We start from the raw sequence: 16,398 nt of genomic DNA on the forward strand, positions 1-16,398 counted from the left end.
AAATTGTGCAGTGTGCTGGCAGTATCTATGTTTATTTAGTTAAGTTGAATACAACTGACATAAATCAGGCCCTTGGGTAAAATTCTCAATTCATGTTCGACTTTTAAGGTTGATGTTTATTGCTCTTTGATGTGTTCTGCATAAGTTCCTCCTTTAGGTGCAATAGTTAAGAACATGTATTTGAAATTGTTTTCGCAACCCCAATATTGTACTACTCAAGTACCAAAATGGCACCAAAGAAGATACGGTTGTCTTATACTTGAATTAAATATTGAGAATTTTGCTTTGTACCATCAAAAGACTGAATGTGACATTTGAAATAGAACAGCAAGTCCTGGAGGGACCTTTAGTTTGTTTTGCTAGCTAATGAATTCAGATCTTGACACCTAAAGTATGTGGAACAAGTTTCAACTTGGTAAAGTTGAGACTGACACTAAACTTGTGGTTTAAGTGCTTCATTGTGAGACAAATAGAAAAATAATTCTATGTGGAATCTTTCTAAAAAAAAATCTATTTTGTTTACTATTTTCTTAGTGGCTTTCGTGTAATTGTTTTGAATGCTATCTTAAAGTAAGAGTACTTGTTACAGTTACAGTTCAAAATGTTTTTCCACCCCCAAAACAGCTGCAGATGCTGGGTTATGATATCAGCTGGGCTGCCTTCAACATTATAGAAGTAATGAGTTCATCGAAGTTTACATTCAAGGTAGAAATGTTTTCTCTTATCTATACAGTGGCCTTATAAATGAAGGAACGATACAGTAATATGGCAATATGAAAGATCGTTCTTTACCACTTAAACAGTGGTATGAACTGCTAAAATATCAGAACATTTATTTTCTGGGAATTCACCTTGAGATTTACTGATGACAAATAGTCAATTCATGAACTGAGAAATGAATTTTAATTTTTGGTCTTCATGCCTCATGGTACAAGAGAGAAAAATCTTTGGCTTAGTTCAAAAAATCCATTGTGGGAGCACCTTGCACTCGAATGAAATTTTAGTTTTTGCAGGTGAAGTTGTAGTTCAACTTGTTGCTCAAACTTGTATGTAATCACAAATGATGGGTTCTCTGTGATCAGTGTGTGGTAAATTGGTGCAGTTTTACTTTTGAAGCTGAGAAGGTATTTATCACAAGCATTAATAAAAACACTATCCACCCCATGGGTGACAAAATTTTAAATGACTGAAATGACCTTTTTTAAATAACCGCCCTTCTCATTTCAGTAAGTACTGGTTGTTACAAAGAAAGAAAATTTACAGCCCAGGAACAGGCCCTTTGGCCCGAGCCGATCCAAATGTACTGTCTAAACCTGTCGGACAATTCCTAAACGTTTGTAACCCTCTGCTCCCCACCTACTCGTGCATGTGTCCAGACGCATCTTGAATGAATCGACTGTGCCTGCCTCTACCACCTCTGCTGGCAATGCGTTCCAAACACCCACCACCCTCTGTGTGAAGTACTTGCTGCCTGTATCTCCCTTTAACCTTTCCACCTCTCACCTTGAAAGCATGACCTCTGGTTATTGAATCCTTCACTCTGGGAAAACGTTTGAGTCTATCCACCCTGTCTATACCCTTAACGATTTTGTAAACCTCAATCAGATCCCCCCTCAATCTCCTTTTTCTAGTGAAAATAAACCTAACCTACTCAACCTCTCTTCATAGCTAGCACCTTCCATACCCGGCAACATCCTTGTAAACCTTCTCTGCACCCTCTCCAAAATGTCCACATCCTTTTGGTAAGATGGCGACCAGACTGTACACAATATTCTAAATGTGGCTGAACCATTGTTTTGTACAATTTTAACATATCTTGCCAGCTCTTATACTCAAACCCTGTCCAACGAAGGCAAACATACTATATGCCTTCTTGACCACTCTATCCACCTGTGCAGCATCCTTCAGGGTACAATGGACCTGCACTCCCAGATCTCTCTGCCCATCAACTTTTCCCAAGGCTCTTCCATTCATTGTATAATTCACTCTAGAATTAGACTTGCCTAAATGCATCACCTCGCATTTGTCTGGATTGAAATCCATCTGCCACTTTGCCACCCAAAAAGAACAAAGAAAATCTTGCATAAATTAGAGATTTCAGTATTTAAATGTATTTACAAGATACCTATTTGTGTAAATGCAATAAATAATGTAGCTTCCTTGAAAGGCCACAAATACAATTGGGGAAGTTTGTCACGCTTGGTTTAATTATAGACATGGCCAGTTTTTTGGCCAGGACTGCCTTCCTATCTGCTGTTTTTTAAATTATAAAACATTGGTAAACTTGTATTGGACATTCTTTGAATTTTTGAACTATTTTAGGTGAATTGGGTAAAATTGTATTACTAACCAGTAGAATGGAAACTCTTCCTGTGCACATCCAAGGTTTTGAGTCTTGCTTATTGCATGCCCTTGTTGTCATTCTATTAAATACTAGTTCTTCTCTTGCCAAGCTGACTTTCGCCATATGTAGTTTCAAGTTTTTGAGTCTTCAAGAATAAAGTCTGTCTGTCTTTTTTTTTCCCCCACCTTCCTGGCGTCAGCTGTATCTTACAATTCACTTCACAAATACTAGCAGTTGTAAATTTTGATGAAATTTGTATTTTTTCGCATTTCCTTGAAATTGAGCATTCATCGTGGTACCTTAGGCTGTGTCTGCTGTCTTTGGTCTGATCTGCTATTGCCTTTGCTTTACTAATGCCTGCAGCCTTGACTGGATCTGCTTATACATTTCTAGCTTGCAGTCCAGTCTCTGCCTCACCATAAAAGGACCAAAGTAAAGAGAGAAATAGAGCAGGAGGAGATGAAAATTGGGGAGGAAAAAAGGGAGTGAAAGAAAAGGATCAGTCAGAAGGGAAGGTGGTGAGAAAAGTGGTGGTACTAGATAATGAGACTGGCTTGTGATTATAATAACTGGTCTGTGTCCAGATCTAACTTCATTCTGATATGTAACAGACAATAAAGAAATCACTTAGGAAAGGAGTGAGATCAAGAATCCAGTTGAAGTAGAGAAGGAGTGAACAAAACGAGTCCTAAAATGGTGATGCTGAGAATGGATTAATGTGATGGAATGATTTTGAGCCCACACAAGCAATGGGTGGCAAATCATATAATGAGCTGAATCTTAAAAAAAAAAAGGAGAAATTAATGCGGGACAATTTAATGCATGAGAGTTCAGTAGAAATATGGAAAGAGGTCCTTCAGATATTTTTTCTAAACATTGTACCAAAATGAGAGCCTTAGAGAAAAATGAGAGTCTGGGCAATTAATGGATATAAGTAGATAGCAGGTGAATTGAACAGAGTTTTCATTAGAAGATGCAAGTGACGTGCAAAAATTGCTATAAACAGAATTGAGTAACTCCATGAAATGGCAATCATAAGGGGAGTGGTACTGAGCTCCGTGGAGCTATGAGTGCTGATGGACTTTATCCTTGAGTCTTATAGCAAGTGCCTTGTGTTAAAATTAATGTACAGCTTTAAATTTTGCACATTTCCCTAGATTTTGGGCATGTTCTAGAAGATTGAAAAGTAGTGTGTGTGTACCCCTTCATTCAAAAAGGGAAGACAAAACCACTGGGCAGTTAACTTAATATCTATCATAGAGAAAATGTTTGAAAGTATTACTAGAATACTACAGGGCACTTTTGACAAGTTCAAGGTGAACAGGCAGAGTCAGTGATTTTTTTGAAAGGGGTATTATATTTAGTCAACTTATTGGAATTATTTGAGAAAGTTATGTGCACCATGCATGTAAATTTTCAGGATTCATTTAATAAGGAGTCACATCAACGGTTAATGTGGAAAATGAACGCTCATTCATTCTGTCAGAGCTACACATTGGCATGGCTATAATTTACACAGTGGCTAGCAGTGGTGAGGGTCATGAGTCCTGAGAACATTCTTCCTTAAATTGCTTCCACTGCTTTTTTGAATTTTTTTTAAGGTCAAGGTAGAGATATTTGATAAGACATCAGTGAGGTGTTATCGAAGCAGTCAGCAATGTGGTGGAATAATCATACAACTGTGATCGTCTTCAATGGCAGAGCAGGCTCAAGGAATCTAGTAACTGACTCCTCCTGATTGCTATGTTTGTATGAATGTGATGCATTGCAATATGCATGTCTATCATTTCTCACTCTTATGCATTCCTTCTGATTTTTCTGACAATCTCTGTGGTTTGTTATCATGCAAAATCCAAGTAATGGTCAAGACATAGGCATCAACTTTGTTTCTTTGTTTCTCCCATCCTCCCTTCTCCTGGATAGAAACCAAATTTTGTTGCAAAACTTGTCTTTGCCAGTAGTAGTTTCCTCATCCTGATGCTTTGGGTCTTCCTTCCTGAATTCATAAGACTGATTTTTTGAGCTTCCATTCTAAGAACTTCCTTGAGCAAGATTGAGATTTACCAATATCTAGTAAATCTGCAAACAATGCTTGCAATTTCTCAAGGTTAGAAACATCCCAGTTATGTTACAGGTTTGAAAATGTGCTGTCATGGAGTGGCTGCTGTGGCTGAGCTTTACAAAGGAACAAATCGTGAAATGGACCTTTTGTGATTTTTGTCGTAAGCCCTGGTGATAATAGAGTTCATAACCTTTATAAGACGTTGTCTATTGACAAGCCTTTATCTTAAGGTTTCAGAAATTGTTAATTGTACGAATGCAATTATTGCTTTGTATTTCAAATTTATGCACAGTAACCTGATTAACTTGTATCTTTGACCAAATCTGAGACTCCGTTTATCTGGATTCCATCGTTCTGAACTGACGTGAAGAATTCAGCTTTTTGACAATTCAGCTTCCTAATTTTCAGTTCAGCATGCATTAGTTTCCGCAAGTCATACTGTATCTGCACAGTTGGTAATAGTTCAATGTTGGGCTTCTGCTAGTTAGCCACGAGTTGGACAATATAGCTTGCTTCCAACTTCCAGATTGAGAGAACTTGGCAGTACACCTTTTTCATTGCATACAAGTGCTGAAAATTTACAATTGTGCAATTTCTTTTGAAGCTGTAAATTAAAACCATTTTGGTCAGACTTAGCAAGGTTCTCATTCTGGGCTTGAATTTAGACTGCACACTGTTTCTCATCGGAAGTCCATTTCAACTTAATTTTTTTCTTGGAAATAATTTTCTGTGCTAAAATCATGTAAGCTGATAAGCAGCATCAACTAATTGTTTACTTCAATATTGAGCATGACTAGAAAATATACTCATTTAGAAATCTTTGATTGCTAGTTACTTGTTTTTGCTTTATTGCAGAGGATAGGGTATCTGACTGCCTCTCAGTGCTTTTATGAAGGGACTGATGTAATCATGTTGACAACTAATCAGATTCGTAAGGTAACTTGAGAGATGTTTCCAATACTTTTCAATTCAGAGCAATTCTAAGTTGTGGTGCAAAATTGTACCTTTGTCTTCATTTGATCATATCGTATTATTAATCCTAATTGAAAATTTTACAACATTCACAGGACCTCAGCAGCCCAAATCAGTATGATACTGGAGTTGCTTTGACTGGTTTATCATGTTTTGTTACCCCAGATCTTGCCCGAGATTTGGCAAATGACATTATGACACTGGTGAGTGCTTTGGATTTGGAACTTGTTTATGCTTTATAGGAATTCCTTGTTGGATCGCTACTTAGATTATTCACTAACAATATACTTGACTTCTGGTCCACAGATGTCTCATACAAAGCCTTACATTAGAAAGAAAGCTGTGCTTATTATGTACAAGGTATTTCTCAAATACCCAGAATCCCTGAGACCTGCCTTCCCTCGCCTTAAAGAAAAGCTGGAGGATCCTGATTCTGGTGAGTTATCTTCTTCATGGCAAGCAAATACCAAGCAACGCATCGGAAGTTATTAAGACTTTCCCATCATGTGGTGTTTTGCGTTGTATAAATAAAGAACTCCATGGCTGTACAACTGAACTAGAGAACTTATCATTTCTTCCAATAATAATTAGGAATTCAATTAAATTAATTGCTACTTCATTAAAATGCTAGACAAGACAAATTTGAGTCTGTGTTATGAGGAATGTACTGATTTTACTTTAGTTCCCACATTAGCCTTTAATAAGAACAGGAAGTGTATTACTTGTACACAAGTTGTTCCTCCAGTTCTTGGCTAAAAACATGTTCTCAAACTCTACTTTTAGATGAGAACAGTAATGCATTCCCAATTAGACAATGCTTATGGTATTCACAAATGGTAATTTGCATATGGAATTTTGCATTGTTTTCATATCTCATTTACAGATTTAACATTTTGAGATATTTAAGTATTTTAGTTTTAAATTCACAAAAGAGGAGTGCTGTACAAGGCCACAAACTGCTGAGCAAGCACAGCGCTAGAACATTTTCCAAGAAGGAACATGAAAGCGGATCCAGATCATTCAATGTTGACTGTTAACTCTGCCTGTCTCATAGGTGTCCAGTCTGCTGCCGTGAATGTTATCTGTGAGCTTGCCCGTCGCAATCCGAAGAATTATCTTTCCCTTGCTCCGTTGTTCTTCAAGCTAATGACTTCTTCAACTAACAACTGGGTCCTCATTAAAATCATCAAACTAGTAAGACTCAATTAACTGTTATTAGGGAAGAAGAAACTTTTGGGCAGTCAGTTATAGAAAATCAGGAAAAGTGTTAATTATTCATGGAGCTTTTCCCGTAGGAAGCAAAGTACTGTTTGTTTGTTGTGATGAATCATGAGTGTTTGACCCTATATTGGAAGCATTAAGTGGTGGATTTGATCCACAACAAATATGTAAACATGGCTTACGACCACTGTATTCAGTTTGCAAACAAATTGTGTAATATAAAGATTAAGTCTGTGTAGTCTGAGTAGACCATGGAGGTGTGCCCTCATTAGGGAGAGACAACTGGTGGTAGTTTAACCTGGGGATCACCACCTGACGGAAGAGTTGAGAAGGAGACTTCTCTTTTATGATAACTTGCGCCAGTGTGAGTTTTGAATCCACTCTGTTGATCTGACTCTATTGCAAACCTGCTGTCCAGCCAACTGAGCTAACCGATCCTCAGATTATCAGTTCTGTGTAATATCAAGTATTAATCTATTGTTAACATTAAAATATTAGAATTAAGTGCAGCAGAAATTATTCTATTCTAGTAATATATGTTACTACTTCCATAGGTTGGAGGTTACCTTTTTGGTTTTACTGATAAAATTTCATAAAATTGACGTCAATATTAATTGGTGCTGAAACTTCTGGAAATATTGGTTGAGGTGTAGTTAATCTAGTATCATGGGATAATGCAAGTTTGAGACAAGTTCCGGAGCCTAGTAGAATACACAGAGGCTATGTCTCTGAGTTTAAATACCAAGCATCGATTGAGTAAACCTCCGAGAAAGCCTTACTTTTAATATGCCTTCCATGATGACTGTTACCTTATAATGCTTTCCAGTCAATACATCTTTTGAAGTGTTATTGCTGTTGTAATGTTGAAAGCATGGTAGCATCAGGAAATTTGATTGTATTTTCTATTTATTCAACTGCTTGTAATAAGACATAGTTGTCATTTATCAAAGTGGAACTTCAGCATTTGATTCAACTTTGGATTCAATGAAACAGGGCTTTGACAAGAATAATTCTAAATTTTGTTATGACTAACTTCTCAAGAAAAAGGAAAATGCTATGCTTTTGAAAATATTTTCCTACCTAGATTTTAACTTTTAACACTGTTTTTATCTCCACACCCAATAATCAGCAGTTGCTAATGGGTTTTTTTGGTTGAAACCGAGTGTTATCATATTGATTTCATGGTATTTCAAGGAGCTTGTTGGGGAATTTGGAAAGAGGATTGGGAGCTCTGAAGGAGGAGGCAGAGGGACCTCTGTCAAATTGGAATGCTGAGGTACAAAACTGCTTTTTATGCAGCTCATGGATAGGTGCCTTACATAGAAAAATAAATTTGGTAACATTTCTCACCTGGAGAGAATTTGATGGCGTTGGTCAAAATATTAGCATATCAAAACTCCAGAAAATGGGTTTCTGCAGAGCAAGTAGAATATAATGCTGAAGGACGTATGTTAATACTTCCAATTCCTTCAGCAGTCACAGCTGAATTTACAAATTGAAAATACTTTGCATGCAATAATTTAGGGACTGTATTAAACAATCCTTCTCTGTTTATCTTGATATTTTGTTGTGGAACCAATGTAACTACAGAACATGTGATGTTTGAAACAGTGCTTAATGCTATATTAGATTTTTAATTTGTCTGGTTTTTATTTGCCATATAAATTTGTCTAATGAGAGAGCTTTAAACTAATTGGCAAGGGAGGTTTTGGGAGAAGGAAAATGTAAACTTATGAAACAAAAGCATCTGTTGGCATTGCAGTACTCAGAGTAAAAACATAGAAAAACTGCAGCAAATGGAGTCAAAGAATGAAAAGATGACTAAAGGCAAGATTAATACCTCTTACCATAAATGTGTGGAATATTAGCAACAAACTAGATGCATTAATGGAAAAAAATACAAGTTGATCACTATGATCTTACAGCTATGATGGAGACATGATTGTAAGGCCATCAAAGATGGGAACTAATTGGTCAGCTATTTGTGACTTGTCGAAAGAACCAGCAGGAAGTTAATATTGGTGGAGTAGCTTTGTTAGTAGGAGATGGTATGTGTAAGTTTCCAAGGAATTACCTTGGACCAGATATTGCAGAATCCATTTGGGCAGAGGTAACACAAAAAAAGAAGACAGCCCTGGTGGGAATCATCTACAGAACCCTGCCCAAAGTTGCTGCTATTGAGTCATAGAGTAATAGAGATGTACAGCATGCAAACAGACCCTTGGGTCCAACCTGTCCACGCCGACCAGATATCCCAACCCAATCTCGTCCCACCTGCGAGCACCCGGCCCATATCCCTCCAAAACCTTCCTATACATATACCCATCCAAATGCCTCTTAAATGTTGCAATTGTACCAGCCTCCACCACTTCCTCTGGCAGCTTATTCCATACACGTACCACCCTCTGTGTGAAAAGTTGCCCCTTAGGTCTCTTTTACATCTTTCCCCTCTCACCCTAAACCTATGCCCTCTAGTTTTGGACTCCCCAATCCCAGGGAAAAGACTTTGTCTATTTATCCTATCCATGCCCCTCATAATTTTGTAAACCTCTATAATGTCACCCCTCAGCCTCCAACGGTCCAGGGAAAACAGCCCCAGCCTGTTCAGCCTCTCCCTATAGCTCAAATCCTCCAACCCTGGCAACATTCTTGTAAATCTTTTCTGAACCCTTTCAAGTTTCACAACATCTTTCCGGTGGAAAGGACACCAGAATTGCACGCAATATTCCAACAGTGGCCGAACCAATGTCCTGTATAGCCACAACATTACCTCCCAACTCCTGTACTCAATATTCTGACCAATAAAGGAAAGCATACCCAAACGCCGCCTTCACTATCCTATCTACCTGCGACTCCACTTTCAAGGAGCTATGAACCTGCACACCAAGGTTTCTTTGTTCAGCAACAGTCTCTAGGACCTTACCATTAAGTGCTAAGATTTGCTTTCCCAAAATGCAGCACCTCACATTTATCTGAATTAAACTCCATTTGCCACTTCTCAGCCCATTGGCCCATCTGGTCCAGATCCTGTTGTAATCTGAGGTAACCCTCTTTGCTGTCCACTACACCTCCAATTTTGGTGTCATCTGCAAACTTACTAACTGTACCTCTTCTGCTCGCATCCAAATCATTTACGTAAATGACAAAAAGTAGAGGGCCCAGCACCGATCCTTGTGGCACTCCACTGGTCACAGTCTGAACAACAACCCTCCACCACCACCCTCTGTCTTCGACCTTTTGAGCCAGTTGTGTATCCAAATGGTTAGTTCTCCCTTTATTCCATGAGATCTAACCTTGCTAATCAGTCTCCCATGGGGAACCTTGTCGAATGCCTTACTCAAGTCCATATAGATCACATCTACTGCTCTGCCGTCATCAATCTTCTTCGTTGCTTCTTCAAAAAACTCAATCAAGTTTGAGAGACGTGATTTCCCACATAAGCCATGTTGACTTATCCCTAATCAGTCCTTGCCTTTCCAAATACACGTTCATCCTGTCCCTCAGGATTCCCTCCAACAACTTGCCCACCACTGAGGTCAGGCTCACCGGTCTATAGTTCCCTGGATTGTCTTTAGCGCCCTTCTTAAACAGTGGCACCACGTTTGCCAACCTCCAGTCTTCCGGCACCTCACCTGTGACTATCGATGATACGAATGTCTCAGCAAGAGGCCCAGCAATCACTTCTCTAGCTTCCCACAGAGTTCTTGGTATACCTGATCAGGTCCTGGGTAATATATCCACCTTTAACCGTTTCAAGACATCCAGCACTTCCTCCTCTGTAATCTGGACATTTTGCAAGATGTCACCATCTATTTCCTTACGGTCTATATCTTCCATATCCTTTTCCACAGTAAATACTGATGCAAAATATTCATTTAGTATCTCCCCCATTTTCTGTGGCTCCACACAAAGGCCACCTTGCTGATCTTTGAGGGGCCCTATTCTCTCCTTAGTTACCCTTTTGTCCTTAATATATTTGTGAAAACCCTTTTGATTCTCCTTACTTCTATTTGCCAAGGTTATCTCATGTCCCCTTTTTGCCCTCCTGATTTCCCTCTTAAGTATACTCCTACTTCCTTTATATTCTTCTAACGATTCACTCGATCTATCCTGTCTAGGTTGCTGGCCCCAAAGTGCTCCCCCACTGACACCTCAGTCACCTGCCCTGCCTTATTTCCCAAGAGTAGGTCAAGTTTTGCACCTTCTCTAGTAGGTATATTCACATACTGAATCAGAAAATTGTCTTGTACACACTTAACAAATTCCTCTCCATCTAAACCCTTAACACTATGGCAGTTCCAGTCGATGTTTGGAAAGTTAAAATCCCCGACCATAACCACCCTATTATTCTTAGAGATAGTTGAGATCTCCTTACAAGTTTGTTTCTCAATTTCCCTCTGATTATTGGGGGGTGTATAATACAATCCCAATAAGGTGATCATCCCTTTCTTATTTCTCAGTTCCACCCAAATAACTTCCCTGGATGTATTTCTGGGAATATCCTCCCGGATATTACAGCACAGCTGTAATGCTATCCCTTATCAAAAATGCCACTCCCCCTCCTCTCTTGCCTCCCTTTCTATCCTTACTGGAGCATTTGTATCCTGGAACATTAAGCTGCCAGTCATGCCCGTCCCTGAGCCATGTTTCCGTAATTGCTATGATATCCCAGTCCCATGTTCCTAACCATGCCCTGAGTTCATCTGCCTTCCCTGTTAGGCCCCTTGCATTGAAATAAATGCAGTTTAACTTATTAATCCTACTTTGTCCCTGCCTGCCCTGACTGTTTTGATTGGCTTCTGTTCTCAACTGTACCAGTCTCAGATCGATCTCTTTCCTCACTATCTCACTGGGACCCCCCCCACAAACCTTAGTAGTTTCAATCTCCCAAGCAGTTCTAGCAAATTTCCCTGCCAGTATATTAGTTCCCTTCCAATTCAGGTGCAATCCGTCCTTGGACAGGTCACTTCTACCCCAAAAGAGATTCCAATGATCCAAAAATGTGAATCCTTCTCCCACACACCAGCTCCTCAGCCATGCATTCATCTGCTCTATCCTCCTATTCCTGCCCTCACTAGCTCGTAGCGCTGGTAGATATTACTACCTTTGAGGACCTCCTTTTTAAATTTCTGCCTAACTCTGTTATCTCCCATCAGAATCTCAACCTTTTCCCCTTCCTATATCGTTGGTTCCAATGTGGACAATGACCTCTTGCTGGCCCCTCTCCCCCATGAGAACATTCTGCACCCTCTCTGAGACATGCTTGATCCTGGCACCAGGGAAACAACACACCATTCTGCTTTTTCTCTGCTGGCCACAGACGTCTGTCTGTACCTCTGACTACAGAATCCCCTAACACAATTGATCTCTTGTAAACCGACGTACCCCTCGTTGCATTAGAGCCAGTCTCAATAACAGAAACTTGGCTGTTTGTGCTACATTCCCCTGAGAATCCATCACCCCCTACATTTTCCAAAACAGCATAGCTGTTTGAAATGGGTATATCCACAAAAGACTCCTGCCCTAGGTGCCGACCCCAGAGGCAATGAGTGCATTTTCAAAAGGCAGTACATTAATTATGGGTGATGCTTCAGTCATGTAGATTGTAAAAATCAAATGAGCTAAGGTAACCATTAATTTCAGTGTATTTTGGACAGTCTCCTAGAATACTATGTGGGCTCAGGCTATTTTGGACTTAATAAGCAGTCGCAGCATAAATAATTCTCCAGGGAACACTGCCAAATACAGAATTTCGACAGGGAGAAACTTTGGTTAGAAGCAAATGTACTGAACTTAAATGAGTTAAATACAAAGGAATGACAGCATAGTTGGCTAAACTGCATTGAGAAAGGAGATGATCAGATTGGATACAATTGCAGATGTTTAATAAGTACTTAATTCTCAGAATAAAGATATCCCAGTGAAGCAGAAGGATTCCAGGAAGGGGTTTGATTGTTAACAAAGAAAGTTGAGGATGTTGTCAAATCGCAAGTAAAAATGTGACCAAGATGGTAGTGGTGTGCCAGAGGACTGGGGAAAGTTTTAAAAATTCAACATCCGAAATTTGACCAAAAATAAACCAAAGGAGAGGAAACTGAGGGTAAACTAACAAGTAAAATCAAAACACAGTAAGAGCTGCTTGGAGTGCAGGTTCATAGCTCCTTGAAAGTGAAGTCACAGGTCGATAGGATAGTGAAGAAAGCATTTGGTGTGCTTGCTTTTATTGGTAAACGTATTGAGTACAGGAGTTGGGAGGTCATGTTGCAGCTGTACAGGACATTGGTTAGGCCACTGTTGGAATATTGTATGCAAATCTGGTCTCCTTCCTATCGGAAAGATGTTGTGAAACTTGAAAGGGCTCAGAAAAGATTTATAAGGATGTTGCTAGGGTTCGGGGATTTGAACTACAGGGAAAGGTTGAATAGGTTGGGGCTGTTTTCCTGGAGCGACAGAGGCTGAGGGGTGACCTCACAGAGGTTTACAAAATTGAGGGGCATGGATAGGGTAAATAGACCAAGTCCTTTCCCTGGTGTCAGGGAGTCCAGAACTAGAGGGCATAGGTTTAGGGTGAGAGGGGAAGATATAAAAGAGACGTAAGGGGCAACGTTTCTCTCAAAGGTTGGTACGTGTATGGAATGAGCTGCCAGAGGATGTGGTGGAGGCTGGTACAATTGCAACAATAAGAGGCATTTGGATGGGTATAATGAATAGGAAGGGTTTGGAGGGATATGGGCCGGGCGCTGGCAGGTGGGACGAGATTGGGTTGGGATATCTGGTCGGCATGGATGGGTTGGACCCAAGGGTCTGTTTCCATGCTATACATCTTTATGACTCTAAGTAATTAAAAAGGAAGGGTGAGGTCATAGTGGAAATAAGTCCCTTAGAGTAAGGAGATTGTAGTTGGTGGGGACAAGACAGGATAGTGGATTTGAGGATTGTCATAGCAGACTTGATGGAAAAATTATCTATTTCTGCTCCTATGTCTTAAGAGAGTTCATACGCTTAATGTCTTAGTAGTTGAAGTGAGCTTGTCATATTGTATGACAACTACTTTTTATTTCAGTTTGGAGCCCTTACCCCACTTGAGCCACGGCTGGGAAAGAAACTCATTGAGCCACTGACTAATTTAATACACAGGTGAGTAGTTGTATTTCATGCAGTGACTGTGTGCAGATAATTTTATAAGTCTGATTGTGCTGAGATGAAAGTTGTTTTGTTTGGTATGTTTGCTGATCTTGCTTCAGGTTAACAATGAACTTTAAATTGTTGTACCTGTTAACAAATCTACATTATTTCTCAACATCCACATTTTTAAATTCACACTTGTGTTGTGAGCATCTCTGGCTCAGCCAGCACTTATTGCCAATCAGCTGCATTGCTGTGGGTCTGGAGTCCATTGTAGGCCAGACCATGTCAAGAGGACCGATCCCTTTCCCTCAAGGGCATTAGTGATCCAGATGGGTTTTTCTGACAATGTCTTCATGGTCTTTGATTCCAGATTTTTATTGAATTCAAATTCCACCATCTGCCATGGTTGATTTGAACCCAGATCCTAGAATATTAGTTGAGTTATTGGATGTTGAGCGATAATACCACTACTACTTGACCTCACTTCCCCCATTATTAGTGTGAGTGCTGAATTTTAAAGTAACACTGTAACAATAAGGTAGCTAAAGATTTACAAAAGGAATTAGTACCTGAAAGGATAGTGCAGCCTGAATTTGACAAAATTGTTGAAGTGCGCTACATATCCAAAAAAATTAGAATTGCTCATATGGTTTTGGAAAACCAATTAAATAATGTCGTACTGTACAGATGTTTCACTTGATAAAATTTGCACAAAGCATTCCACTACTCTTGGACAGTCAGCCTTTTCTGATTTGAATTGCTCCATATTTAATTTCAAGTGTTGTACTTGAAGTATGTTTATCATAAATCAACTTGCATATTTGTTGTTTGGCATTTAATTTCATCTTTATTAAGCTAACTTTATTCACCTTCCTCTTGCCAGCAGAGAATTATTGGTTCTTAATTTTAGAATTGTTCCTATTGTGATAGCAGCAAATCTGTGTTTCTAGTCTCGAGGTTTCCTGAATCTGTTTCATATTCAGTATGGCTAGCAAAGATGTATGGTTTTTGTGTGTCATGATTAGTCATTGCTGCTTTCACTGTTTTTACATTAAATCCTAAATGTTACATGTCACCAATTTATGCCTGGAAAGGTGTATTAGAGTCATAAAGATGTACAGTATGGAAACAGACCCTTCGGTTCAACCTGTCCATGCCGACCAGATATCCCAACCCAATCCAGTCCCACCTGCCAGCACCCGGCCCATATGCCTCCAAACTCTTCCTATTCATATACCCATCCAAATGCCTCTTAAATGTTGCAATTGTACCAGCCTCCACCACATTCTCTGGCAGCTCATTCCATACAAGTACCACCCACTACATGATAAAGTTGCCCCTTAAGTCTCTTTTACGTCTTTCTCCTCTCACCCTAAACCTATGCCCTCTAGTTCTGGACTCCCCGACCCCAGGGGAAAGACTTTGTCTATTTACCCTATCCATGCCACTCATAATTTTGTAAACCTCTATAAGGTCACCCCTCAGCCTCTGACACTCCAGGGAAAACAGCCCCAGCCTGTTCAGCCTCTCCCTATAGCTCAAATCCTCCAGCCCTGGCACATCCTTGTAAATCTTTTCTGAACCCTTTCAAGTTTCACAACAACTTTCTTATAGGAAGCAGACCAGAATTGCGCACAATATTCCAACAGTGGTGTAACCAATGTCCTATACAGCCGCAGCATGACCTCCCTACTCCTGTACTCAATACTCTTACCAATAAAGGAAAGCATACCCAAACGCCGCCTTCGCTATCTTATCTACCTGTGACTCCACTTTCAAGGAGCTTTGAACCTGGACTCCAAAGTCTCTCTGTTCAGCAACAGTCCCTAGGACCTTATCATTAAGTGTTTAAGTCCTGCTAAGATTTGCTTTCCCAAAATGCAGCACCTCTCATTTATCTGAATTAAACTCCATTTGCCTCTTCTCAGCCCATTGGCCCATCTGGTCTAGATCCTGTTGTCATTTGAGGTAACCCTCTTCGCTGTCCACTACACCTCCAATTTTGGGGTCATCTGCAAACTTACTAACTGTACCTCTTATGCTCGCATCCAAATCATTTATGTAAATGACAAAAAGTAGAGGACCCAGCATCAATCCTTGTGGCACTCCACTGGTCACAGGCCTCCAGTCTGAAAAACAACCCTCCACCACCACCCTCTGTCTTCTACCTTTGAGCCAGTTCTGTATCCAAATGACTAGTTCTCCCTTTATTCCATGAGATCTAACCTTGCAAATCCATCTCCCATGGGGAACCTTGTCGAATGCCTTACTCAAGTCCAAAGAGATCACATCTACTGCTCTGCCCTCATCAATCTTCTTTGTTACTGCTTCAAAAAACTCAATCAAGTTTGTGAGACATGATTTTCCACACACAAAGCCATGATGACTATCCCTAATCAGTCCTTGCCTTTCCAAATACATGTACATCCTGTCCCTCAGGATTCCCTCCAACAACTTGCTCACCACTGAGGTCAGGTTCACCAGAACTTGTCACCAGTTCCCTGGCTTGTCTTTACCGCCCTTCTTAAACAGTGGCACCATGTTTGCCAGCCTCCAGTCTACCGGCACCTCACCTGTGACTATCGATGATACAAATATATCAGCAAAAGGCCTAGCAATCACTTCTCTAGCTTCCCACAGAATTCTTGGGTACACCTGATCAGGTCCTGGG

At 40.0% G+C, this 16,398-nt stretch overlaps 1 protein-coding gene across 2 annotated transcripts in view; it reads left to right on the top strand.

Annotated features, from left to right (window-relative positions):
- ap3d1 (adaptor related protein complex 3 subunit delta 1) overlaps positions 1-16,398 on the top strand; it is a 91,997-nt gene that overhangs the window by 32,792 nt on the left and 42,807 nt on the right. For both annotated transcript variants that reach the window (XM_043721194.1, XM_043721195.1), the window contains exons 3-8: positions 625-705; positions 5,262-5,342; positions 5,474-5,581; positions 5,685-5,814; positions 6,433-6,572; positions 13,663-13,736. In XM_043721194.1, coding sequence (XP_043577129.1) covers positions 625-705; positions 5,262-5,342; positions 5,474-5,581; positions 5,685-5,814; positions 6,433-6,572; positions 13,663-13,736 — 614 coding nt within the window. The remainder of the gene's footprint in view (positions 1-624; positions 706-5,261; positions 5,343-5,473; positions 5,582-5,684; positions 5,815-6,432; positions 6,573-13,662; positions 13,737-16,398) is intronic.

Source organism: Chiloscyllium plagiosum, chromosome 31 (assembly GCF_004010195.1).
Source record: "Chiloscyllium plagiosum isolate BGI_BamShark_2017 chromosome 31, ASM401019v2, whole genome shotgun sequence".
Classification (NCBI taxonomy): domain Eukaryota; kingdom Metazoa; phylum Chordata; class Chondrichthyes; order Orectolobiformes; family Hemiscylliidae; genus Chiloscyllium; species Chiloscyllium plagiosum.